The sequence below is a fragment of the Oryx dammah genome, unplaced genomic scaffold (genome assembly GCF_014754425.2).
Source record: "Oryx dammah isolate SB20612 unplaced genomic scaffold, SCBI_Odam_1.1 HiC_scaffold_16, whole genome shotgun sequence".
NCBI classification, from domain to species: domain Eukaryota; kingdom Metazoa; phylum Chordata; class Mammalia; order Artiodactyla; family Bovidae; genus Oryx; species Oryx dammah.
Genome location: NW_024070200.1, coordinates 35,603,920 through 35,630,596, shown reverse-complemented (window position 1 = coordinate 35,630,596; position 26,677 = coordinate 35,603,920). Strand labels below are relative to the sequence as shown.

General features: G+C 48.4%; 2 protein-coding genes and 1 long non-coding RNA gene across 6 annotated transcripts in view; 1 reads left to right on the top strand and 2 right to left on the bottom strand.

Annotated features, from left to right (window-relative positions):
* The window catches only part of PPCDC (phosphopantothenoylcysteine decarboxylase), a 25,646-nt gene extending 21,339 nt beyond the window's left edge, over window positions 1-4,307 (bottom strand). For 2 of the 4 annotated variants that reach the window (XM_040257298.1, XM_040257296.1), the window contains exon 1: window positions 3,842-4,307. The gene's annotated coding sequence lies outside the window, so the exon portion shown is untranslated. Of the gene's footprint in view, window positions 1-3,723 lie in introns of all 4 variants that reach the window. The other 2 variants (XM_040257297.1, XM_040257299.1) reach the window with 2 other exon arrangements.
* LOC120875479 overlaps window positions 1-4,977 on the top strand; it is a 24,997-nt gene extending 20,020 nt beyond the window's left edge. The window contains exons 3-4 of the long non-coding RNA XR_005723970.1: window positions 735-745; window positions 4,967-4,977. This is a non-coding gene — a long non-coding RNA (uncharacterized LOC120875479). The remainder of the gene's footprint in view (window positions 1-734; window positions 746-4,966) is intronic.
* On the bottom strand, window positions 4,482-26,677 carry SCAMP5 (secretory carrier membrane protein 5). Its single transcript, XM_040257293.1, has 8 exons — window positions 26,605-26,677; window positions 25,057-25,115; window positions 12,840-12,894; window positions 11,973-12,101; window positions 9,392-9,548; window positions 8,224-8,325; window positions 7,683-7,800; window positions 4,482-7,418 (listed from the first exon to the last, which is right to left on the bottom strand). Exons 3-8 carry the CDS (start codon window positions 12,844-12,846, stop codon window positions 7,224-7,226), a joined length of 708 nt encoding a protein of 235 aa, XP_040113227.1. The 5' UTR covers window positions 12,847-12,894; window positions 25,057-25,115; window positions 26,605-26,677; the 3' UTR covers window positions 4,482-7,223.

Here is a 26,677-nt window from a genome sequence, read left to right as displayed (position 1 = left end):
TCCTTCTGGTCCCCAGATGTTGTTAGAAGTGATTCTTTATGATTATATGGCTGATGGATGCATCAAATCCTACTCTGGCAGGCTGCACCAGCAAAACATACTCATTCCATCGGCAACAATCAACAAGGGTGATCACACCAGGCAAAAGAATTTTGGAAGACACAGTTGCTGCCTTCAGGGAATCTGTGCATGGACTGAGAAGACAGAAGTCACACCTTAAGTCATTTGAGATGGGTCCTTCTGTGGGATGGACCTTTCAGTGATCAATGATTCCATTTGGACATCAGTTTCCTTGCCTTTCCGTCACCACTTTCCTACGACCACCACCACCAGCAAACTCCCTGAATGTCTGACCTGGTTTAAACACCAATCACTAGGCAGGTATCAGGCCTGTGGTAAGTCCTGAACATCTGCTGAATGGATAATCACCTGTACCCTCTGAAGCAGAGCTGGGCAGAGAAAAGATGCCTGGCCTGTGAATCAGGAGCCCTGGGCCCTGTCCATGTGCTCTTGACCTGCTGCATAACCTTGGCTCAGGGTCATTCCCTCCCTGCACATGTCTCTTCATCGAATAACGCAGACAGGACCAGGTGATCTCTGAAGCTCCTCCTGTCAGCAACCTTCTGAGTCAATGCATGAAAGACAAGAGGTAAAGCTACGCTCTCTGTATCCCGGGACATGTACTCAAAAAGGGTAGAATCAACAAGGGGAAGGGACACCAAGGCAGACCCGAGGAAGAAGTCCAGTGAGTCACTCAATGGCTACTTATCTGACTGCAACCCATAAGGGCTCCCTCTTTACTCCACAGGTCCCTTGGCTCCTTAGGGCCCCCTTGCCCATTTTTTACCTTTAAGACTCAGACACATACCCATATGAGTTGAGGACCATGTTTGGGTCGATTATACCACTCTTATCTGGAAAGGTCTCCCAGGGGCCCAGACTCTTGTCAACAGAGGTTAAGCACAGGCCAGTTTCCTAGAACAAGACATCCCCCCAAAGTTCCATTTGTCAGCAATCTCAATCTCTGCTCTACATCAGGGCCTCAGCCAGGACCACGTTTGCCCACAGCAGAACTGAGTCTACTCTAAGGCCCGGAGAGTCATGTTGGCAGCTGACAAGGCTAGAGAGCCTATCTGCCAGCTTCTTCCCAGAACTAATCTGTGTGCTGATCAGCATCCAGGAGGAGGCACATTCTCAACTCTCCAGAAACACCCACCTGCCAAATCCCAAACCTTGACCCTTGACCCTAGCACACAACTAGGGCTAGGAAAAGAGAGATTCCTGCAAAATCAGAAACTGAATTTAAAATCTCCTGGTGGCTCAAAGTAAAGAATCTGCCTGCAATGCAGAAGACTGCCTGCAATGCAGGAGGTGCAGGTTCGATCCCTGGGTCAGGAAGACCACCTGGAGAAGGAAAATGGACAAAATCTCATGGACAGAGGAGCTTGGCAGGCTACAGTCCATGGGATTGCAAGAGTCGGACATGACTTAGCGACTAAACCACCACCACCACCACCACATCAACCTGATATCATTCCTAAGGAACAGGTTACTGAAAGCAATCAGTTAAATCTGGGGCAGGAATTCATGCTGGTGACTTCAACTGCTTCCCCAAGCAGGTGGTACAGCCCAAGATTTCCTATTAATACTTAGCCTGCTGAGCAATCTTTGTTAAGGACCAAACCCTAAATATCTTTCTAGAAAAGAAGGGGGAGGGGCAATATGTACTTGAGGATTAGAGAGTAGATAATTTAACCAACATCTGAAAGCAAGGTCAAATCAGCTCAAACTGCCAGTCCCATTGAGGGCAACAGTTGGCAGGAGTTCTCTATGTTTACTCTCAAAGGTAGCTATAGACAGCACCTCATCTTCCTGAGCTCTACTGGACTCACAGGAACTCTTGAGCAGCAGAAAGAAGAGGGCTGAAAGCTGTGATTACTGAGCCTCAAGCTCCCAGGGTGCCAGCGATGCAGGTAGCAACATGCATGCAGCCACAGCCAGAAAAATGACAACCTTCTCTGTCCTTTGAGAAAGACAAGGCCAGACAAAGAGCCTCAACTTGTGGCAGCCTTGTGATGTGTAAGTCTCCTTTTCTGATGCGTTTAATTAGGGCAGAGTTAAGTAAAAGTTTCCGGAATGCTTGCCAATCACAATATGGGCAAGTGTGGAGCCAGGGCAGAACCAGGGCTTTAAAAAAAATCCAGATTGCAGTTTCAGGCCAGCCCAACCACAAACAGGAGTTGGGGCCCAGAAAAAAGAACTGAATTTGGGTGAATGGGCAGGGAACCCAGGACTCTCTGGCCTGACATCAAAGTTCCTCACCCCTGGCCCCAAGATTATGCTCTTCCCTTCTCTCCCACCAGTCAATACAACTCTGCCCAAGTAACCCCTGCAGCTCCCGGTAGTGGCACTCTTCCCCCAAACCCAGTCATTAAAAGCAGTGGCATAGCCGCAGGAGCACTTTAAATCCCTTCCTTCAAGGAAAGGCAAGGAACTCTTCAGGGAGAACTCAAGGTCTTGACATTCTGCTAAGACTGCTCTTCTCTCAAACCTGCAGGCTTGACTCTGCAGCTCCTGGAATCCCGTTAGGCATCCTTCCTCAAGGCCACAAGTTAGGGACACGTTACATTCAGGCTTCCCAGGTGGTACTAGTGGTAAAGAACCCACCTGCCCTTGCAGGAGATATGAAAGATGCAAGTTCAATTCCTGGGTGGGGCAGATCCCCTGGAGGAGGGCATGGCAACCTACTCCAGTATTTTTGCCTGGAGAATCCCATGGACAGGGAAGCCTGGTCCATAGCGTTGCACAGAGTCCAACAGGACTGAAGCAGCTTAGCACTCACACATTAATATTACATTCACACGAGGAGGCTACTAACAGGGAGTGACTGGGAACTGCTACCTCTCAGCCAGTAGGAGAGATGAGGACAACTTCTGCTCCAAGGTACCCATCACGTCCCCAACTTGGGAATCTCTCCTGCCTATTACCTGGCACTGGCCTCCAATACTTCAAAGTGCAGCACTGAAGTTTTTCTCTGACAAAATTTGGCCTCACTCTCACTTTTTAATGTCAAACCACAGCACTTTTAGATGGAGCCAGGGGATAACTGCAATATCCCAGGGCTTTCCTTTTTCTATTGTATCAACTTGTAAAATGGTTTGTACTTTGGGCCATCCCCTTTCCTTTTTGAAAGTAGGCTCGGGGTTTTGTTTTTTTTTTTTTTTTTCTTTAAGGCAAGAGGTAAATGTGGGTAACCGATAGGGCTAACTTTTATAAAACTAGATTAAAGGGCCACCTTTTAAACTAGATTAAAGGGCCCTTGGCAACTGCAGAAGAGCATAAAGCAGGGATGGGAAGGCACATACAGAAATGCACCACTTCATAGTATACCTATGGCTGATTCATGCTGCTGTTTGGCAGAAACCAACACAATATCGTAAAGAAATTATCCTTCAATTAAAAATAAATCAGTTTAAAAAAATAAATGCCCCACTTCAGGATGGAGCTGGAAACAGGTCCGGACCCATAGACTCCACAGCCCCTACACACACACTGCTACACACGCACACACACACACACTGCTACACACACACTGCTACACACACACACACACGGAGATCAGCAGCGGACACACGCATACACACACACACCTGCAGACCCGCAGCGGCGAACAAAGATTCTTGGGACCAATAGGAGAGGAAGGACACACATGGACACACGCACACACATACACGGAAACTGAGGTCACACAAAGAGGTCAAAGTCGCCAACGAAGCTTCCCCAGCCTCCCGCCTGCCCCACCACGGGAAACCAGCCTCCACGGTTCCCCCAGTATCCTCACCCGCGCCAGGCGCGTCTCGGAGCAGCCCCCAAATATCGCGGTATCCCGGTCGCCCCTCCCGCTGATTCTGACTGGCACGTAACTTTACGGCCGTCGGAGGCTGCCTCCGCGACCGCGTAGCCTTCTGGGAGTTGTAGTCAACTTCTCAGCCTTCCAGGAACTGTAGTCCACTCGGGGAATCCCACCGAGAACACGGTTCCCAAGTTCTTGGTACTTCCTGTGTTCATCTGGGCCTGCCATGACCTCTTCATCCCCCCAACCCCACCCACACTGCTTATCACTGCAGTACTTAATACTTTTACTGAGCCTATCTTCTGTTTTTTAATTTTTTTAATTAAAATTTTTTTTGGCTGTGCCAGGTCTTAGATGCTGCATGCAGAATCTTTTAGTTGCAGCATGGGGGATCTTTAGCTGCAGCATGTGAACTCAGCTCTTCCTCAGGAAACTCAGAACTCGTAACAGGCAGGACTCTGTAGCAATTTCAAGGTTGCCTCAGAGAAAGAACTACACAGAAGTGTTTGACTTTTGAACTCTGGGAATGACAGGCGACAGGCCCATGGACCCACCCTACTTCCATGCCCCACAGCCCATGGCGAGGCTCCACACAGGCCCTCATGAAGACACACAACACAGCAGGACACAGAGGGCCAAATGTTCCCCTTTATTACGGTTCACTCAGTTTCCAGAGACACACTGGCTCAGGCAGCTCAACTGCCAGTTGGAGAATGGTCTGTGTTTCCCAGAAACAAGGAGGGGCAGTGGGCACCAGCAGAATGCAAAAGCAGGTCACTGGCCAAAGACTTGAGGATTCCCAGAACTGACCTCAGCCTTCCTGCACCCTACCCTCAAGCCAGACCATCCAGCAGAGATGAACCTGAGCCCAGCCCCCACTTCTGGTTCGGTTCCCTCCCCAGGAAAGTGCATAGATGCCTGGAGATGCAGCATCCCAGGGCCTGGACAAGCTGGGCCACACGCGGGTATAGCAGGTCTTCCGAAGGGCAGAGCCAGGGCGTGGCCATACAGGCCTGAGCCAGGAAAGAGCAAAGGCGGGTAGGACAGGAAGCTGATGGGAAGGAGCATCCAAGAGGTCAAGAATGCTGTGCAGGCCTCCTGGGGTCACCAAAGAGAGGGAGGAAGAGGGAGCCAGAGGTCTGGGTGGGGAGAGACGGAAGGGAGAACCTAGACCTGGGGTCTCTCTTCGGATACTAGGGGCTGTGACAACTGCTTTCCAAAGAGAAAGTGGTAGAGGAGAGAGTCAATCACGCTCTGGCCCAAGCCTAAGGGGCCATTAGGAAGATAACTTCCCAGAGGCCCTGGTTCCCCTTATAGGAAAATGAAGTACCTGGAGCTCAAAGCTCAGATAGCACTTGGAAAACCAGGTGCTGGGTTCTAAGCTGGAGCCACCCAGAGTGGCCAGGCGGAGTTTGGTTTTTCAAGCCAAACTGCCCAGGTGGGAGGTGGGGGCGATGAGTGAGAAATGGGCAGCTGCTCCATGGGTAAGAACCCACTCTTCTTCAGGCCTCCGAGAGAGCCAGGACCTCTACCAACAACATTCTCACAATGCCTGGGACACAACAGGCCCACAGGCCTCTATCACTATCCTGGAAAGGAAAGGGGGTTCTAATGGGGGTGAGGAAGGGCCAAGAATCAAGCCCAGTAGACAGAGGGGAGCAAGTAATCTCAATATGATAAAAAAAAAACAACAGGAGCCAGAGAACCTCCCCTCCCACCCTCTAACCTGAAACCATATTCCAGCTATTGTGCCTGCATATAGGGTTTGGCCTGTGCTTCTTCCTAGACCTTGAGTTCAAGTGCCCAGAACTGCCCTATGCCCAAGAGCAAGCTGGGGCGGTGGGGCAGGGGGGATGCATGATCCCCTCTCAGTTGGTCCTGCCTACCTTCTCTTCTGAGAAGACTCATCCCTCCAGGACCAGTCCTCTGAGCCTATCCCTTCTATCAGACCCAAACAGAACATCTATTGCTCCCAGGAATCCAGTGGTCATTCAGAGACACCCAGCACCTGCCCAGTGGGCTTGGGTCAATCAGACATCACTCGGAGACCAGTAATTATTTACAGATCCTTTGTTCCAGCTGCACCTTTGGGCTTCCCAGGTGGCGCTAGTGGTAAAGAACCCGCCTGCCAATGCAGGAGACCTGAGTCAGGAAGATCCCCTGGAGTAGGAAATGGCTACCCACTCCAGTATTCTTGCCTGGAGAATCCCATGGACAGAGGAGCCTGGTGGGCTACAGTTCATAAGGTCGCAAAGAGTCGGACATGACTGAAGCGACTTAGCAAGCACACAGCTGCACCTTTACACCTGAAAACTGCCCAGACACCACCCAGCTCTTCAGGGAAGGCAGTGCAATCTGCCCCTGTAGATGGCAGACATCACCTAGCACATAATAGGGGTAGGGCAGGAGAATCAGGCCACAGCAGCTGCAAGTGTGGGGAGGGACACAGGCAGAGGGGCTTGAGGGGGCTCTGGGAAGTAAAGGAGGAGAAGGCAAGGCAAGGAAGAAAGGACCCTGCCTTACATTTCCATCCCCTGCAGGTTAGGTACCCAGGAGGGCTCCACATCTCTGGCTGTGTGCCCTCCCACATCAGGGCTCAGGCTCAGCTCCCCTGTCCTCTGTCTGCTTCCTGGATCTGAGAATGGGCTTCAGTCTCAGGAGCAGATACAAGTGGGACCCTCAGCCTGGAGGAAGATGAAGAAATGCCACATGGGGAAGAGAGGAGCCCTGGGGAGGCAGAAACCACAGGAAGCAGGAAGAAAGACAGCAGGAAGAGAGAAATGGAGGAGGAGGTTGTGGGAGGTGGGAGGGGAGGGCAGAGACCCAGATCCAAAGGAGCAAGGGAAGATTCCCTGCAGGTCTCCACCCTCCCCACCAACATCCCCAGGAGTGCTAAATACTGCTGCTTCCCAGGAAGACCAAAACTGGAAACAGTTTCAGCTCATAACCTTGGGAGGGGGCCAGGCTCTCTGCTATGCCTCCCTTGCCCCATGAGGGGTGCCAGGACCGAGGTCAGACGGAGCAGCCTGATGGGAGGGTGGAGGGCTGGTTTAGTTCTAAACGTACATCTAGCACCACAACAGAGACCTCCACTGCACACTATTCACAAGGGGACACAGACACAACTACCGCCGCACGGGGCAGCTCCGAGTGCAGCCCACCGCTCTCAGGGTGCTGAGAGCAGAGTCAAAGGGTGTGGGGGAGGGGTGGTACACGTACATATACATATACATATATAACTCTGATTCTTTGTACAAAGTGCGGGAGGAGAAAAAGGGGAGGGGAACCCTGCTTGGTCACCACAACAGACCCTGTGGTTTGAGCCCCCATCCCACCGGCCCCCAGCCAGCTCCCGGTCGGCTTGGCTGGTTCACATCTCATTGGAGTATGTGTAGTTGGGGGTGGCAGAATACTGAGTCTGCGGCTGATTCATGGCACCCTGCGCTGCCCCCATGGCTGCATTCTGGGCCGCCTGCTGCACGTGCGGGTTCTTCCACGCTCCTGTGGTCCACTCCTCCTGAGCTTTGCTGAAACTACCCCCGCTGCCCCGGTAGAATTTATGGACCTGTAGGAGGAGGAGCACAAGGAAGGGTTACTCAAGGGGAAGAGGCAGCCCATCCAGAAAAGACGTGGGAGCCAGAGGTAAGTCACGGTAAAAGCCAGTCCCCCCTCTGACCCGTGCCCTGTGCACTGGGAGCAAAGTCCATCGAGCCATCCCAGAGTGAGTCCCTGGGAAGACCACTGGGTCTTTCTGTAGCTTGGGAGAAGGGTTGCTACGGACCACGGTCCCTCCCAACACCACCCTGTAGCTCTCGAGGCGGCCACATACCATGCTGAGGGCAACGAAGGAAAAGACGGCCATGACCGTGAACAGGACGGTGGGGACGAGCATCACCACTGCTGAGCCAACGTTTGTCCCGAAGAAGGAGATGGTGGCGATCCAGCCGCTGCAGAGACAGGCCAGCTGTGGGGCTGCCTGGCACAGTGACGGGCACCCAGGAGCCGCCCCACTAGCGTAAGGGACCTTCTCATTGTCACAGAGAGAGAGCATATCAGTGGATGGACAGGGCCTGTGTCAGTGGTTTAGGAAGAACCCTTGGCTCAGGAAACAAGCTTCTCAGAACATAAGGCTTCCTTCTCTTGGGTTATCTCATGATGCTTGATATCCCTCATCACCCCTAAAAACCACTGTCTTATTCTCCTCTGATGCTATGCTGTATCTACTAAGTTATCCTGAATCCCTTCACATTTCCAATAACTCATGGTGTTCCCACAGGCCAGGCAGCTTAGCCCACAGAAGTAAGCAAAGGACACACCCCAGTTGCCGCCCGGTTAGCCCTGGGTCAGTCCCAGACACCCTGGACTCTTACCAGACACCCCAGCCTGGGATGCCCACAGCCTGGATGATGCTGATGACCAGCTGGGCCATGAAGGTGAAGAAGAATGCCATGAAGCTAAAGGAGCTGTCAGTCCTGCAACAGAGGAGAGGGCTCCTGTCACCTGGGTAGAGGGACATGGCTTCCCTGCCTTTAAGACTTTCAAGTCCTTCCAAGTGTAAGTGAGTACACAGTGGATCTTAGTTAAGGGGTCAAAATGGGACAGCATTTACCCATGGATCTTTGTAAGTTTCCATGTGTTAGACCTGAGTGTACCACATTGCATAGGGAGAGATCTCCTCATGAATGGACCACTCAGTGGTACATGGCTGGCTGGCACAGAAATAGATGGGTCTGTTGTGGCAGGAATTAACAACCCATGTCAAAGGGCTGGACAACCCTACTGGCACCAAGACATGAAGCTCCAGTAGTACATGAGTGGAGGCCCTACAAGATAGAAAGTGCTGTTGACACAATAATGGACACATGACTGGCACCAAGATTATAACCTAATTGGCACATAAACTGATGGATCCAATTGGCAAACATTAATATTAGAGGACCAATTGGCACTGAGAGGGATAATCCATTGGCACAAAGATTGAAAATCCCACTTGAAAAAAGGCAGACACCCACTGGCACTAAGACAGTGCCCTACTGATACATGGATGGGTAGTCCCTTTGGCACAGAGTTGGATGCCCTCATTAGCACGTAAACAGTGTCAGTGGCACATGGATGGCTTGTCCCATTGGCATGTGGGTAGATGGTCTAGTTGGCATCAAATTAGCCAGCTCCATGGGTACTGGGATGGGCAGCTAAACCAAGACAGGTAGCCCCACTGGCAAAATTTATCATTCAGCTAGTTGCCTGGGGAAGGGAAAACAAGAACAAATCTGGTCTCTATGTTGTCTCACCCAAGGGTAGAGTGAAGAAGGAAGGACCTAAGAGGAAGGCTCTGACTCCCAGCCCTCTCATTCTGGCCGAGAGTTCCCAGGAAGCCTAAATCCTACCTGGCAGTCTGAGCTGAGGATAAAGGGAAAGTGAGCTTGGGGGACAGCAAAAAAAAAAAAAAAAAAATAGTGAGAAAAATATGTAGATAAGAGACAGGGGAGACGGGCAAAGATACAGGGTTAGGAGCTGGGTTTAGCACCCATCACTTACTTGAAGGCCTTGTAAATGGGCCGAAACCAGCAGACGTAGGAGCAGGGTGTGAAGAGGATGAGCCAGAGAAAGGCGAGGCCAAAGTTGGTGGCTCCCCCGCCTCCGATCAGCCACGCGAGACAGCCCACCAGGTTCACAGCCAGCGTGACGCTATTCACTGCAGACCCAGGAGCACGTAAACAGACACCAGACAGACAGCAGACACGCACACAGACACCAAGGCCCATGCGGAAATACACAAGCACTCATACACAGACATGCACCCCATAACTCAACACAGACCCATAATCAAACACAGGCAAACAGCACAAGCACAGAAAGATACAGACATACACAAACACACATGCAAACCACATTTATACAGATGCGTACCCGCAAGTCACATCAGCCAATACACACACAGAGATACATAAGATACACATGTAACATACACACACAGAGGGGTATAGACTGTAAGAAAGATAACTGGGAGCTCAGGCCAACCCCCTACACCCATTCCTGGGGATCTGAGAACTGCAGAGAACAAAGAGACTCCCCTGATCAGGAACTCAGAGTCTCAGCCTAGCAAGTCCTGTTGAAGAGCCCCAAAGCCTCAACCTGGGAGAAATGCTCTTCTTATAAGTATAGCCTTAGTCCCTGGCCTTCCCAGACCCACAGCAATCACCAAGCCCATGGCACAGGAAACCCATCTTCCATCTTCTCTTGCAAGGTAGGGCATGCAAAGGGGAAAGGAAAAGGAAATGTCTCTTTACGTCGTCATACCATCTGCCCCACACTTATATAGGACAGGCAGCAGTGGCTGGGATCTCAGTCTTTCTTTAATTCTATTATGCCACCTCCTCCAAGAAGTCTTTCATTACTGCAGTCTTATTCACCTCCCATCCCTCTGACCTCCTAACAACTTGGGTGCTCTCATGTTTCCCAAAGGACAAATCCCAGCCCATCAACCAAACTAGAGGTTGCCCAAGAGTGAGACCCAGGCTCCTTCTCTTCCATGCCTACATACTCTATAACTAAACCTGTGAATCACTGTATTCCTGAGTTACAGCCAGCAGAGACCTCAAGTCTCCCCATCTGGTGCTTGCACTAACACACACCCAGCTCCCTTCCTCCAATGTTGTCAGCCCAAGGCCCCTTCCACAAAGATTTGCTGAACAAGGACGCCCCTGGTGGTCCAGTGGTTAAGACTCCACCTTCTAACACAAGGGACAGAGGTTCAATTCCTGGCCAGGGAACTAAGATCTGACATGCCACAGGGCAGCTACTGAGCCCGTGCTCTCTAGAGCCCGTGCTCCACAACGAGAAGTCCTTACACCCCAACAGGGGCAAAAAAGCCCCCGCATGCTGCAGACCCCTCATGCCACAGCGAAGATCCAGCACAGCCAAAAATAAAATAAATTAAAAAAAAAAAAAAAAAAAAGACTTGCTTAATAAACAAAGGAAAGAAGGCTTAATCTTGGCCTCAAACAGCCAGGCGTCTATGGTCTTGGCTTCTGAATAGAACTCTTTAAGCATCTCAAGGGTTATATACATTTCCTTGGGAACAAAGCATCTGGCCAGCACCTAGTAAGGACTTAGGAAGATATTTATAGCCCTTAAATCCAGCTCCTGGATGAGATCTTCTCAGGGGCAGAGTTCCCAGAGCCCAGGGTCACCGCTCCCCAAGTCTGGCCTGACAATGCTGTCACATGAGAGGTACACCCCTCTCAGGGCCCCTCACAATGAGGGTAAAGCATTTCTTTCTGTGAGTTTCAGCTGTGTTTCCTTCATCCCTGTTTATTACCACCAGATTTCCTGGAATCATGGTGTTCTCACTGATTTTATTTGCTCTTTACATAGAACACTCATTAACCTGTTTTTATTTTGTTTTGTTTTCAGTTTTATTTTTTTTAACCCTGTTTTTCTATCGGTTTACATCTCTCTTCACAGTCCCATCTCTCTCCAGCACATTTGATCTAGTACCCTTGTAACTATTCTAACATCACAGACCATCAGAAACTGGAGCCTTTAAAACTCTCAACCTCAAAATCTTAGAACCTGAGAACTTGAGCTCTTAACACACATCCACATGGAAGCGCAGCAATCACTGAGCCAGTACCCTTTTTCCTACAAATAAGGAAGCTGCAGCTTGGGAAGTAGAGTGACCAGCCCAGCCTGGTGACTATATCCCAACTGAACATTCTTTTGGAGCAATCTTCCAGAGAAAGCAAGAAAAACGAGGCTTTGAGGGGAGGATTCCTCTCCAAATCCAGACTCCTGAGGTAATCACCAGAGGTTCCCTGGAAAAACACTCCCATGAGAAGATAAATGAGGAATTGCAATGCAGGCAGAGACCCCTCACACACACCCGGCTGCTCTGTGATGGGGGCATGAGGAGAGGCTAGATGGGAGGTGAGGGAAACTGAGACCTAGCTGGGGAGTCGGCCCAGGAGAGGAGCCTGCAGGAGCCAGGCAGGGATAGATGCTGCAGGTGAGGCTGAAGGACCCAGGCCTGGGGGCACCCCGTCCCAGTGCCCAGCACCTGCCAGCAGCCCCCTCCCCACTCCCCAGTTCTGGAACACCCCCACCCCACAGGACTCACGCATCCAGAGGTAGTAGAGGCGCTTGGTCATGCTGAGATGCTGAGGAGGGATATCGGCCTCGAAGTCTTGGTAGAAACATGGCTTTAGCGGGATGAATTTGGGCAGTGGTGGGAAGTTGTTCACTTTCTCTGCGGGTGAGGCGCATTACACAGTTTCATCCTCCCCAGTGACCTGATATGATCGCTCTCCCCCAGCCTGGGCTGCCCTCTTGGCCCCTGTGGCCACAGGCCACTTCACCATCCCCACCAGCTCTCCTGCTGCCTCAGGTCTCCAAAGTGGCCCTGAGGCAGCGCCACTGTCAGAAGAATAAAAACAGTAAACACCGTCCATCAGGCATGGACACTGAGTCAAGGATAGTTCTGGGCAGAAGCAGCAGGATGGTGAGTCTGGAGACGTGGGTTCCAGCCTCCACTGCAAGGCTCAGTCATCACCCCTCTCTCCAGACCTCCGTTTATCCAGTGGGATGGGGATCAAACTAGATAGTCCCTACAGGTCTCTCCAGTTTTGAGCCTTTGGAAACCAGACAACCCAGAAACCAGAAGGAAAAGGTCTCAGAGTATTAGAGAGTAATGGTGACAGAAAGGATGGGGACTGAGCTACCCATGTCACTCATCGGTCAGATGGACAGGAGGGCCAGGGCGTCAGGATGGGTTGTCTCTGGTCCCCAGGTTGAGAGGTCTGACAGACAGCTAGACAGTGAGGGTCTTTGATAGTAAGTCTCGGTGGGGGACCAGGGGAAACCCAGGAGCAAGAGGACCAAAAGAATCTGATCTTCAAAAACGACGGGGTATAAACGGACCAGGAAAGGGGCCACCCACCCTATGTCACTGTTGTGTCCTACCCACGTGGGTCCACCCTCCCTTTACCTGACATGATGGCACCCGCTGGCCCAGCGGCCTGTCCACGCTTCTTTGTCTTGAACTGGAAGGAAAGAAGAGTCAGCAAAGGTTGAGGATCATGGCTCACCCAGCCAAGTACTTCTTTCAGCCTCAGCTGGGCTGCAAACTCCCTGGAGCAGGACCCATCTCACAGAACCACCATTCCACCAGCTCTACCCTTCCAAGGACTCCTGCCCTTGACCTCCAGGCATAAAATCTATTTTCAGAAAATCCCAGCAGAGGGTAGGAAAGGAACCTGGGAGGCCACCTCAAGCAGGTGCAAGTCAAGTGACAGAGAAAGCTTGAGGAAATTCTATTCTTGACCTTGAACAAGGCAGAGCCCTGCCTGGCCTCAGTCACAGGCTGGGCTCCCCTCCCCCTGCCTTTGTCTCCAGTGATTCATTCACTTCTTGAGCATTTATAATCTGCCAGGCACTGGGGAGAGAGCATGAAGAAGTGGTCCCTGCCGTTGGCATGAAACAGTCAATAACCTCGGCCGAGAACAGTATAACAGAGAAGGATGGCTATGGAAACATGCACAGCATATATCAGGTGATCTGGTCTGGGGAGTCAGGAAAGCCGTAAGGGGAGGCCTGAAGAATACAGAGGAGTTGCCTGAGGCAGGGCAGCCTCTTGTACAGCTCCTGATGCGGGAAAGAGCTTCATGCTTCTGAATAAGGGAAAGAAAGCCACTGTGGCCAAAGCAGAGAGTGCGTGGAGAGGGAGCAGGAATGGAGGTGGGCAGGGTGGGGTTCTTGAGGCACTTAGGAGGCCAATTAGAAGGGGCTCCAAGGTGGCTCTGGAGTGTAGGGGGAGGGAGGCCCTCATGAAGACTCTCTGCCAGCTTAAACCACTGAGCAAACGGTGGGCTATTTACTGAGAGCCCCGTCATGAGAAGAGCTGCAGGACTCCAGGGAAGAAGAGAAGTTTCATCGTGAACGTACAGAGTCTGAGGTGCGGTGAGAACCTCCAGACAGGACAAAGCCTTGCAGGCTTTGGGAATATCTGGGTCATGAGCTTAGCAAGAGGCCTGTGCTGAGACAGACATCAGGTAATGGTTGGTGAATGAAGGTGAAGGAAGCAAATGAGAGCATGTTACCAGAACAGTAACTTTGATAGATAAATACAGATATACTGAAAAGCAGGAAATGGTCTATGGCCAAGCACTAAGGCAATGCAGCATCAAAATTTGGGCAGAGGGACTTCCCTGGTGGTCCCAGTGGCTAAGGCTCCGCGCTCCCAATGCAGGGTACCTGGGTTCGATCCCTGGTCAAGGAACTAGATCTCACATGCCGCAACTAAGAGTTCTCTCTAAAAGATGCCACAGACTGCAAGGGAGACTGAAGATCCTGCCTGCTGCAACTGAGACTCGGCACAGCCGAATAAATAGATAAATAAAAATAGTAAAAAGAAAAAAAAGTGGGCAGAGATTTCTATAATGTTTAAATCAGGCAAAATGAATCTATGGTGTTAGAAGTCAGGAGAGTGAAGGGAACACAAGCATCAGGAGTGCTGGTTAAGGTCAGTTCCTGGACCTGGGTGTTGCTGACACAGAGGTGTTGATTTTGTAAAAATTGCTCAAGCATACGATTACAATTTGTGCACTTTTCTACCTGTTATACTTCAATTAAGAGTTTGCTTTAAAAGAAAAACAAACCTTTCTAGAGTTCCAGTCAAAGTCCTCTGGCTCTATTGAAGTTTAGGCCATCATAATCTTTTGTGGTCCCTTTGTAATATGCAGAGACATTACTTTGCCGACTAAGGTCTGGCTAGTGAGGGCTATGGTTTTTCCTGTGGTCATGTATGGATGTGAGAGTTGGACTGTGAAGAAGGCTGAGCGCCGAAGAATTGATGCTTTTGAACTGTGATGTTGGAGAAGACTCTTGAGAGTCCCTTGGACTGCAAGGAGATCCAACGAGTCCATTCTGAAGGAGATCAGCCCTGGGATTTCTTTGGAAGGACTGATGCTGAAGCTGAAACTCCAGTGCTTTGGCCACCTGATGCGAAGAGTTGACTCATTGGAAAAGACTCCGATGCTGGGAGGGATTGGGGGCAGGAGGAGAAGGGGACGACAGAGGATGAGATAACTGGATGGCATCACTGACTCGATGGATGTGAGTCTGAGTGAACTCCAGGAGTTGGTGATGGACAGGGAGGCCTGGCGTGCTGTGATTCATGGGGTCGCAAAGAGTCGGATACGACTGAGCGACTGAACTGAACTGAACTGAACTGTGATATGAAATCAAATACAGATGTAAAAACCTAACAACATCTACCACAAATGGAAAAGACAGGCATGACAAAGACAAGCATGAAATGGTTCTTTTACACAGCTGCATTAATTGTAACTGGAGAAGGAAATGGCAACCCACTCCAGTATTCTTGCCTGGAGAATCCCATGGACAGAGGAGCCTGGTGGGCTACAGTCCACAGGGTCGCAAAGAGTCGGACACGACTGAGCGACTTCACTTACTCACTCACTTATTAATTGTAACACTGTAATACCAAAAGACTGGAAACAATTGACATGTCTATCAACAGCAGACTGGTTAAATAAATGGTACAGGCTGTTTCTCCATGTAGGAGGAAATGGCAGCCCATTCCAGTATTCTTGCCAGGAAAATTCCATGGACAGCAGAGCTTAGCATGCTGCAGTCCATGGGGTCGCAAAGAGGTAGACATGACTGAGTGACTGAGCATGCAAGCACAGTTACTTCTAAAAATACTGATATGGAAAGAGCTCCGCAATTACAAGCAGTTGAAAAAATGCAATGCATAGAATAGTTTATGCTACCTTTCATGTTGAAAAAAAATAAAGCAGGGGAGAGGAGAATAAAAGTATTTTTTGCTTTTGTCCCCAGAATCCTACTCTAGTTATTTACCCACAAATAAGAAACAACAAATATATGTTTTCAGGATGATGCCATTTTACAGTAGCAAAATGTTGGAAGCAACTGTTCGAATAAACTTTGTATATCATTCAATAGAGTAACATGTAGCTGTAAAAAAGAAGAAGATGGTATCTCTGAACTTCTATGGAATGATTTCCAGTATACACTGTTAAGTAGAAAAAGCAGGGAATTCTCTGGCAGCCCAGGGGTTAGGACTTGGCGCTTCTGCTGTAGGGGGCATGGGTTTAACCCCTGATCAGGAAACTAAGATGCCAGGAAACAGACGCCACGAGCCACCAGAAGTGGCCAAAAAAATAAAAAGCAGAGTACAAATTATTGTAATTAGAATGCTACTTTTTATATAAAAGAAGGAGAAACAAGAACATGCATTTATAAGTTTGTTTCTGCAAGAGAAATACAGAAAGAATAAATAAGAAACTAATGAAATGGTCATTCATTCGATGGAAGGGCTAGGATGAGTAGTGAGACTTCTCTGCGTAAAGATTTTTACGTATTTTTTTACATACAATGTCTTACGTATTCAAAAACTTATACCCAAAAGAAATGAAAGTCTAAAATTGAAATAAACACAGGGATTTTCCTGGTGGCCCAGTAGTTAAGACTCTGAGCTTCCACTGCCTAGGTCCCAGGTTCAGCTGGAACCCAGGACAGAGAACTAAGATCCTGCATTCTGGGTGATACAGCCAAAAAATATATATATATTGGAGAGAACTACTAAAATTGAAATAAACAAAAACAAATTAAGCTATCTGTACAGCAAATTGATAACACAATCACACAGGAAAAAGAACTGGCCAAGCGGCTTGATCCCAGTACTGTGTTCTCTTAAAAGGATCTATCTTAAGAGCAAAAACAACTAGAAAGAAATCTAAAATCTTAGCAGGTTTACTGTTGGTATTAGTGTGGTGACTGAAACTTTTCGTATGTACCATAGCAGAGAACATATGACAGAATGTGTTTGTGTTGTTGGAACCTGGGTTCTCAATGTTAGATACAGAGACAGAATATGGAATATGGGAAGATAAGAAAGAGCCCTGTGATGCTGGATTTGAATCGGAGGCATCAATATGAACTCAAGTCTTTAAAAATATGTGGTTGGTCCCAAGCCAGGACAAAGAAATACAACATCAGCCTAGAACATCTTGTGGTGCCAGAAATAAGCAGGAATTCAACTAATTAGAACATGTCAAAAGGACACCAATTTGAAGGGGCTACCAGTCAGGCTCTGATGCTGGGAGGGATTGGGGGCAGGAGGAGAAGGGGACGACAGAGGATGAGATGGCTGGATGGCATCACCAACTCGATAGACGTGGGTTTGAGTGAACTCTGGGAGATGGTGATGGACAAGGAGGCCTGGCATGCTGCAATTCATGGGGTCGCAAAGAGTTGGACACTACTGAGCGACTGAACTGAACTGAACTGAACCAATCAGCCAAATTTGGGAGAATTCAGAGCATCAAAAATAATGACAGTAATATAACATGTTGAGTTTGAAAAATAATCCAAAGTGACACTCATTTTTTAAATGAGGGAGGAAGTAAGAAAGCAAGCTCTTCTTTGCAGAAGAATGCTAGCTATACATGTAGGAGTAACAGAATTAGAAAATCTTCTAATTTTGCAATCATGAATGTCATAGCTGATTCACACAAGGATCCACAATGGCTGCCAAGTCTTTCACTAGGTGAAAGATTGTTGGGGAAGAAGACAGTCACAGAGTCTCAAAGATGACTTACTAATTACAAAGGAGAACAGGTACTTTTACTGTGAAGAAAGTTGGCAGACGTCATCTTCACCAGGTGATCAAACTCAAAACTCACCAATAATGGGACAAACAGACATTACGGCTTCCCAATGTGATATACCAGGAGGGGCAGAGCATCACCTATGTGGTATTCCTGCCCCCAAATATTTAGCTTGAATATAGTCAAAAGAAACAATCAGTCAAATCCAAGTTGTGGAGCATTCTATAAACTAAACTGGCCAGGACATTGAAAAAATGCCAACATCCGGGACCTCCCTGGTGGTCCTGTGGTTACGAATCCATTTGCCAATGCATGGGACATGGGTTCGACCCCTGGTCTGGGAAGATCCCACAAGCTGCAAGGTAACTAAACCCATGCATCACAACTACTGAAACCCGTGCGCCTAGAGCCTGTGCACTGCCACAGGGGAAGACAAAGAGGAACACTACAACAAGGAGCAGCCCCCACTCCGCTCAACTAGAGAAGGTCTGCACGCAGCAAAGAACACCCCGCGCAACCATGAGCAAATAAATAAATTTTTTTTTAATGCCAACATCCTAAAAGACAAAAAAAAAAAAGACAAGGGGTTCTCTAACCTAACGGAGTCTAAAGCTACACGGCAACAAAAACTGAATGTAAACCTTGATTGGATTCTGGTTCAAGGGGGGAAACAATGGGATATCAGGAAACTTGAATAGAGACTCTAGACAATATTATTTGGGTCTATGTTACATTTCTTGGGTGTGATAGTGTTCTTGAGGTTATGCAGGAAAATGTCCTTTTTCTTAAGAAATATGTGCTCCAGTGCTTAGGGGTAAAGTGTTGTGATATGTGAATCTTCAAATAGTTCAAAAAATAAGGAATAATGAATAGATATAGACAGAATCCAGAGAAGGCAATGGCACCCCACTCCAGTACTCTTCTCTGGAAAATCCCACGGACGGAGGAGCCTGGTAGGCTACAGTCCATGAGGTCGCTAAGCGTTGGACACGACTGAGAGACTTCAGTTTCACTTTTCACTTTCATGCACTGGAGAAGGAAATGGCAACCCACTCCAGTGTTCTTGCCTGGAGAATCCCAGGGATGGGGAAGCCTGGTGGGCTGCCGTCTATGGGGTTGCATAGAGTCGGACACGACTGAAGCGACTTAGCAGCAGCAGCATAGACAGAATCAAAGCAAATGTTAACAATTGGTGAATCTCAGGGAAGTTCCATGAGTGTCCCTTGTTTTATTCTTTCAGCTTTAAAGTTTTCAAGATAAAAAGCTGGAGGAAAAATATGAATAATATCAGTTAGGAATGATAACATACTGAAAGAAAAGAATGTGAAACTTCACTATAACACACAAAAGAAAAGGAGATGGGAAGGAAAAGTTCTAAGACAGAAGGAATGATATAATTTTTAAAATCTTCATTTTGTAACCCCTATTAGAACTGACACAGGCAAGGATTATCAATGGCTGCTTAAACCACTGGGTGAAAGATGGCTGGGGAAGAGGGGAGACACACAGTCTGAGTGTCACCCCCCCCCACACCACCACCACATTATTTATTAAGCACAAGAGAGAAAAGTTACTTCTATAATGAAAGGATCTGGCAGGCCAAGTGACCAAACTTCTCAAACTTGCCTGATTATGGGACAAAAGGACATTATGTGCTTCCTGACGTGATTCACATAGAAGAACACAACATCACCTATGTAGTATTATTGCCAAAATGTTTAATCTGAAAATAATTATTATAAAAAAGAATCTGACAAGTCCAGATTGTGGGAAATTCTCCTAGAAATGTTAATGTCATGAAAGATAGAAATTGGTAGAGGGACTCAGAGAGGAGACTTGCAGGAGATTGCAACCAAGTGTAATGACTGGTCCTGGATTTTTAAATCATAGCTATAAAGGACATTTTTAGGATGAGTAGAGAAATTTGAATACAGACTGGATAGGAGATATCACTGTTGCTGCTGCTGCTGCTAAGTCGCTTCAGTCATGTCTGACTGTGTGTGACCCCATAGATGGCAGTCCACCAGGCTCCCCCGTCCCTGGGATTCTCCAGGCAAGAACACTGGAATGGGTTGCCATTTCCTTCTTCAGTGCATGAAAGTGAAAAGTGAAAGTGAAGTCACTCAGTGGTGTCCAACTCTTAGCAACCTCATGGACTGCAGCCTACCAGGCTCCTCCGTCCATGGGATTTTCCAGGCAAGTAAGTGTTAAATTTCTTAGGTGTTGTGGTTACATAGGATAATACTTCAGTTCTTAGAAGATACATGCTGAAGTATTTAGAAATATTATGTCTTGTCTGCTACTTACTTTCAAATTGTTCTGTAAAAATGTCAGGAAATTTCCTGGTGATCCAGTGGTTAGAACTTATGGCAATCATTTCACAATATATACAAATATTATGCTGTACTCTTGAAAGTAATATATGTCAATTACACTTCATAAAAATAGATAAATATTTTAAGTCAAAGAAAAAATATATAGTTGCATTTGGCTATATATACACAAAGAATCAAGAATCTCTAGTAGGACATCAATAAAAAAATAATTGTGGTTCCTAGGGGACAGAGGAACTGCATAGACTTGGAGTAGATGGAAGGAATAATTTTTACTATGTATCTGTTTTTTTTTTCTTTTCTATTTTTGGCCACACCATGATGCATGCAGGATCTTCCAGACCAGGGATCAAACCTGTGCCCCCTGCAGTGGAAGCACAGTGTCTTAACCACTGGATGGCCAGGGAAATCCCATTTACTATGTATCTTTATACCATCAAATCCAAGATACCATCAACTTTTAGAACATTATAATATTTACCAAAACAAAGAAAATAAAACCCATCAATTTATAATGATAAGATGCCAAAATTTTAAAGTCACAGACATTAAAATGTTTTCAGAAATATCAAAGTGTTTATTTTAGAATTGATGAAATTCAGGACATCTTTTTGAATTATGAATCCTGTAAATGTATGAAAAATATATATATATGAAAAGAAAATTCAAGCAGAAGAGCTGGCAAAGAATGAGCAGGAGCAGTTGATGAGGCAGGAGGAAAACCAGGATGGTGTGAAGTCTCCAAAGCCAGGAGTAGAGTGGACAAATGGGACAGATGCCACTGAGAGGTCCGGCATTAAAAGGGCTGGACTGGAAAACGTTCAGTACGCTCGCAACAGCAAGTCACCTGTGACCCCAGCAAGAACTACTCTGGGGGTGGCAGGAGCTGGGCTGAGGGCTTGGGGTGGTAGCAGCCAAACTATATATTAATAGTTGAACATGTAAGCTGAGAGCAGGTATAGACAACAATTTGAAGAAGCCTGCCTTGTTAGAGAACAGAAATAGGGTAATACTTGGGTGAGACAAGTGGTTCAAGGAGGGACTATGGCTCAAGGTTGTTTGTTTAGGATGTAATAAGCTCGAGATGTGAAGTTCCAGGGAAGAGTTGCAATTACAATAGAGACAGAGGTTAATTAATGGAGCAAAGCCTTTGAAACAGGGAGAAGCATGGGGTCCAGTGCAAGGAGGTGGGAAGAAAAACATGATGCAAGCAGATGGGGGAGGTCTGAGGCCTTGGAAGGGACAGTGAGAGTCCCACATATCGGCTTCAATTCTCTCTGCAATATGGGAGGGAAGTTTGAGTCTAAAGGGAGGAGGTGAGAGTAGAGGATGTAACTAAGTCAATGGGCAATTATAACACAGTCTGAGAAGTGCTCCAGGAGAGCAAGTACACAAAGCTGTGGGAACCCAGAGGAGCACCTCCCTGGTCCATCCTGGAGGAGCCAGGGACGGTTTCACAGAGGAGGTGATATCAGAGCTGAATCCTGAAGGATAAATAAGAGTTGGCCAGGAAAAGAAAGAACCAGAAAAACATGTGCAAAGGGAAGGTCAGAACTATGGCATGGCAAAATTAAGACACAGAAAGAAGCAGAGCACAGATAAAGCCTAAAGTGGAAGGAGTAAAAAAAAGGCAAAAATAGGGCCAAGAGATGGGAGGGGCCAGTCATCCTGGCCTTAAAAGGCCATGAGCAGAATTTGAGCTTTATCTTCTGATTCTTGGGAGCGACTGAAGGATTCTATTCTTCTTTTAAAAAAATATAAGCTCAAAGTTTTTTTTTTTTTTAATAAAGTGAAATTATGTTGCTTTTTAGCAACATACATAAAAATATCTGCAAGTTAAAAAAAAAATCAAAGTCCATAAAGGAGAAAATACAACTTCTTCCAAAATCCACCTTCTCAGAGGTCACCCCTTTAACAGTCTGACCTTTAGGTTTCTGGTTTTTATGTATACATAAGCATATATGTGGAGAAGGAAATGGCAACCCACTCTAGTATTCTTGCCTGTCAAATCCCATGGACAGAGGAGCCTGGTGGGCTACAGTTCATGAGGTCGCAAAGAGTCGGACACAACTGAACACACACACACACACACACACACACACACACAAGCATATATGACAAAAATGAGATCATTTTATACATGCTAGTTTATAACCTGGTTTTCTCCACTCAACAATATCTCATGAAAATGTTTCACGTCAATGAATGCAGGTTATTTCAACCTTTTTAATGACTGGTCAACCAGGTCAACAATGTCCATGGCCACGGAGCAGTCAGTTGTGACATGGGCTGATTCTGGAAATTAGAAGGTCACAGCTTCAGGGAGTGGTGGGGCAGAGGGCAGTTGCCAAGAAATGAGGGAATATGAGGAGAGGAAGAGGGATAAGTCTAGCAGACTAACTTTTTAAAAAACTCAGCTGAGACTTTAATATAACACAGAGAATATTAGTGTCGAGAATGAAATACCATACATTAAAGGATTAATAACCATCTCTTGATAGTGAGATTATATTATTGTCTTTCTTTTAGCTTTATTTTCTAAAATGTCTACAACAGTCTTATATCACTTTTCTATATCACTATTCACAAAGTCATAGGTTTAAAACAGCAGCAGCTAGAGGAAGACATACAGTTAGATAGGTTTTTCCAGATGGGAGACTTGAGCACATTAATAAGCAGGGAAGACAGTATTGTTACGGAAAGACAGCGGAGTACTAAAGATACAGTAAAGGGGAAACAGCTGACAGACACCGATATCTCAGGAGACAGGAAGGGCCGGCATCCATAGCACAGAACGGGTGAATTAGACTAGGAGCCCTAGGATTCAGGAAATAGAGAAACACAGGTGTGGCTCCAACTTCCACACATGCCACTCAACTAACCCTCTACATGAGTAAAGGGGCTTTGGGATAATGGTCCAAGTTTGGACTACTCTTCCCATGGAATAGGATGGGCAGCTGACGGGAAGAGGAAAGTAATGACAGTCCCGAGAAGTGATGAAGGGACAGCTGAGGCTGGAGACCCTCCATGGAAGCAGAATGAGACTATCCTGGTATGTGATGGCCACCAGAAGTTTTCCACATTCTTAGTGTAGAATCCAGAACTGGGGGGACTGGAGGGGTGGAGTGGTCTGCTCTGGGGTGGGACACACGGGCCAATGGCATGGTCACTGAGGGCAAGAGCCGGTTAAAATCCAGGACCATGGAGTTCAGGAAGGACAGGTAGGTGCCATGCTCATGAGATAGAGAAAATGGAAGTGTCAGAGAACTTGAGGTCTCCTTGAGGTCCCAAGACAGGTAAAGCAGAAATTGGACTGTGGTCAGAGAACAATACTGGGGTTTCAGGTTTCAGAGGTGGCCACATGCCAGCGATGACCAGACTCAGGTGTAGCTGGCAGAAGGAGTAGCTGAAGGAGGCATCGCCTCGCATGAGACAATGGGATATGCAATGGGAGACTGCAGTCCAACAGTAACGTCCTCCAGGAGAACAAAGAAGAGAGGCAGAGGGAGAGCGGGCAACAGCTAGACTGCAGGAGCCTCAAGGGAGGAGGCTGTAACCCTGGCTCCAACCTGGCCCCCATCTGGTCCCGGGCTGTCTCCCAAAGGTGTTACAGAGAAGTCAGTGTAGCAAAGTACTGATGGTGGGAAAGCCAGCGCTCAGGACCAGAGCACAGGGCAAGATTGCCTTGTTTGTAAATTGTTAGCCCAGAAAGAATTTAGGCTTGGGAGGGCTACAGAAGGCTGAGGTCACAAGAATGGAAGGTTCCAGGATCCTCTGCTCTTCTGTCAGGGATTAGCCTTTATACTTGGGCAGGGGGAGAGGGGCAGCAATGATCGGCCTCTGCGAACCAAAGCTCCTAAACTGCAAAAGGAGAGAAGTAGCAATTCATTCCTCAACTGAGAGTCTTTCATAATGTTGGGAGGCACTGGGAGTGCTACATATGCCCCTAAAGATGCAGGGCTAAGGGAACACTTCCTTGTTATCAGTAAGATAGCAAATACTAACTGAATTTTGTTCAAAAGACAGACTATAGTTTATTCCATTTCTAACTGTGAAGTTGGGGGGACAGAAGGTCCCACAGTAAAAAGAGTGAGGTCCACGCCAAAAAGAAGGGAGTCAAGTCTGGCCTCAGATCAGGACAGAGACCTGTGGTTTGTTCCAGGGCTCCCTACTCACCAGCATGAGCCCCGTGCTTGGCATAGAAGTGGTCATTTTCTTCCTGCCCACCCAGAGCTTATCTGCTAAGATGGAAGTTTCCCCCTCCAGCTCTACCTCTGGTATCCTTACCCCACACCCAATCCCATATCCCCAGCCCTGATGTCCCAGAACTATGACTCTTTCTCAGAAAACACTACTCTCCTGGCATTGCTCACACTGTCCTGTGACGACTCTCCAGTTGTTGAGTTGCTAAGCTGTGTCTGACTCTTTGTTGACCACATGGACTACAGCACTCCAGGCTTCCCTGTCCTTCACTGTCTCCTGGAGTTCGCTCAAACTCATGTCTACTGGGTCGGTGATGCCATCCAACCATCTCATCCTCTGTTGCCCCCTTCTCCTCCTGCCCTTAATCTTTCCCAGCATCAGGGCTTGAATCTTTCTCAGAAAACACTACTCTTCCGGCATGGCTATCGCTGTCCTGTGATGATTCTCCAGTAGCGCCTACTGATCTTGTGCCTGGCAGTCAAGGCCTTGTGTCAATCAGCTACAAAGCTCCCACCCACCACCTTCTGCTTCTCGTCCACACACTGACCTGCTTCCCAGCTTCATGCCGATCATATTGAGCCTTCCCGTCTGCTTCCAGTGACCCTAAACCAGAGCCCTGCCAATTCCTCTCAGTCCTACTATTTTTCTCATATCCCACCTCTTCTGGAAGCCCTTCTAGACATCCCTGCTGTGCCTCCCACTATTTATATTCTGAACCAGTTATTGGGCAACGAATGCTCACTCATTCTCATCTAATCTCTTCCTGGTTCCATCATGGATGGGGCTTCCAGGAGGGACTCAGCACAGAACAGAGCACAGAGAACAAGTCAATCACGTTCTTGCTTAAAATGTGGACACAGAGCAGAGGAGCTTGGAACCTTCTATTCTTGTGACTTCAGCTTTCTGTAGCCCTCCCAAGCCCAGGGGTGGGAGTGGAGCAACGAATGCCCTCCCCACAATCAGGCTAACCCCACAGTTCCAAGAACCCTGCTGTACCTCACTTCCTCCAGCATACCTCAGAAACTCCAGACTGTCAGCAAGAACGGAAGGGAAGTGCAGCCTGCAGAGGAACAGCTGGGGGGATGGGGGCAGGGACAGGAAGAGGAAGGCAGAGGGAAAGGGGAGAAAAGGAAGAGGGAGAAAAATTGAGAGTGAAGCTCTAAACTAGAACAAGCAGCTTCCTCAAGGGAGGTCAGTACTTGGTCCTATTATTTTATCCCAAGAGAAATGTGCTCGCAAAGAAATGCCCAGAGAGGGGAATCAATTTGTTCAAAGGTGGCCAGCCAGCCAGAGAAAAAGTTAAAAAAGGAACAGAGCCCAAGGCTCCTATCCAGAGCTCTTCTCCCAGGATCCTGCTAACTCTCCATGGCTTTGCTAGACCTAAGAAGACCCTCTTTCTGTGGCCCAGTGACCAGTCAGTCCTCTCTCAGCAACTCAGGCTCACCAAACCCAGATCATATCTCAACTAGCAAGATCTGTGCAGCCCCAAACAAAATTTCCCCACAAGAACCATTCCCCTCTTTCAAAGGCCTGCCCCTTGAAGACAGAACAGGTGGGGCATAGGCTACAAAATTTTCCAGACTTCCCCACCCCATGGGGGTCAGTCACACGGCTGGGCTCACAGGCCAGGCTTCCCAACAGCTATGCTTGATTCCCCACTCTAGGCCTTAGTCCAGACCATTCCCGGAAGTGCCCTCTGTTACCTCTCTCGTCATCCAAATATCACCTCCTCCAAGAGCAGACTCTTGTTCACTGGCTCTTGTCTCCCTTTCTCCTTGTGCTCCTGGTGTCCACAGGAAAGTCTGCCTGGCCCTCCCTAAACCCCTCATCCTGGATTTGGGGCATTACTGGTTTGAATCGCCGGAGATGGCAAATTCTCTGTCCAAGACTCTACTTTGGCTCCCCCAGCCTCTAGACTGGGGGCTCCCAGAGCAGGGACCGAGACGGGTTCCCAAGTATCTCGCCCCATCCTCATGACCGACTCCTGTCAGCGTTACAGTGAGCTCCATCTGGGCCCTCCACATACCACTCGGAAGCCCCGTTGGACTCCAGGCTCAAACCAATGCACCCATCCCGAAAACCCGAGGCGGCTCAGACCAGCGGTCCAAAGGCCGGCCGCCTCGGTTAGGTGGGGGCTGGGGAACACAACGGCTCCTCCTGCAGGCGCCTCTTGTCAGGAAGGACCCCCAAAGAGGCCACAGTTACCCGGCCGCGTGCGCCAGGAGGAGGGCCCCAGGAGGCGGACTGTTTGCTGGGAACGCCAGGTGGGCCCAAGGCCCAGGTCCAGAATCCAGGGGTCTGACGTCATCCAAGACCCGGGTTCCCTCTGCGGGAGCCGGGAATGGGGGTGGTGAGGGCTGGGGGAGGCTTGGGGCACCCGAAGCATTCTTCCCCCGCCCTAACAGGGAAGGTCACCTCGACTCCACCTCTCCAGCTCGACCTGCCCCCTGCATCCAAAGGTGAAGCGTAGCAGGTACAAAGCTGGAGATGGGGTGACCCTCTCTCCACCTGCGCCCAACCTCCCTGCAAAGCCCTTCTCTGGGCCCTTGGGCCCGGGACTCACCCGCCGCTGTCGTTCGGCTGCGGAAAGGCCACCGCGCTGCGCTGCACCCAGCGATGCGGCTCGGAGCCGGCCG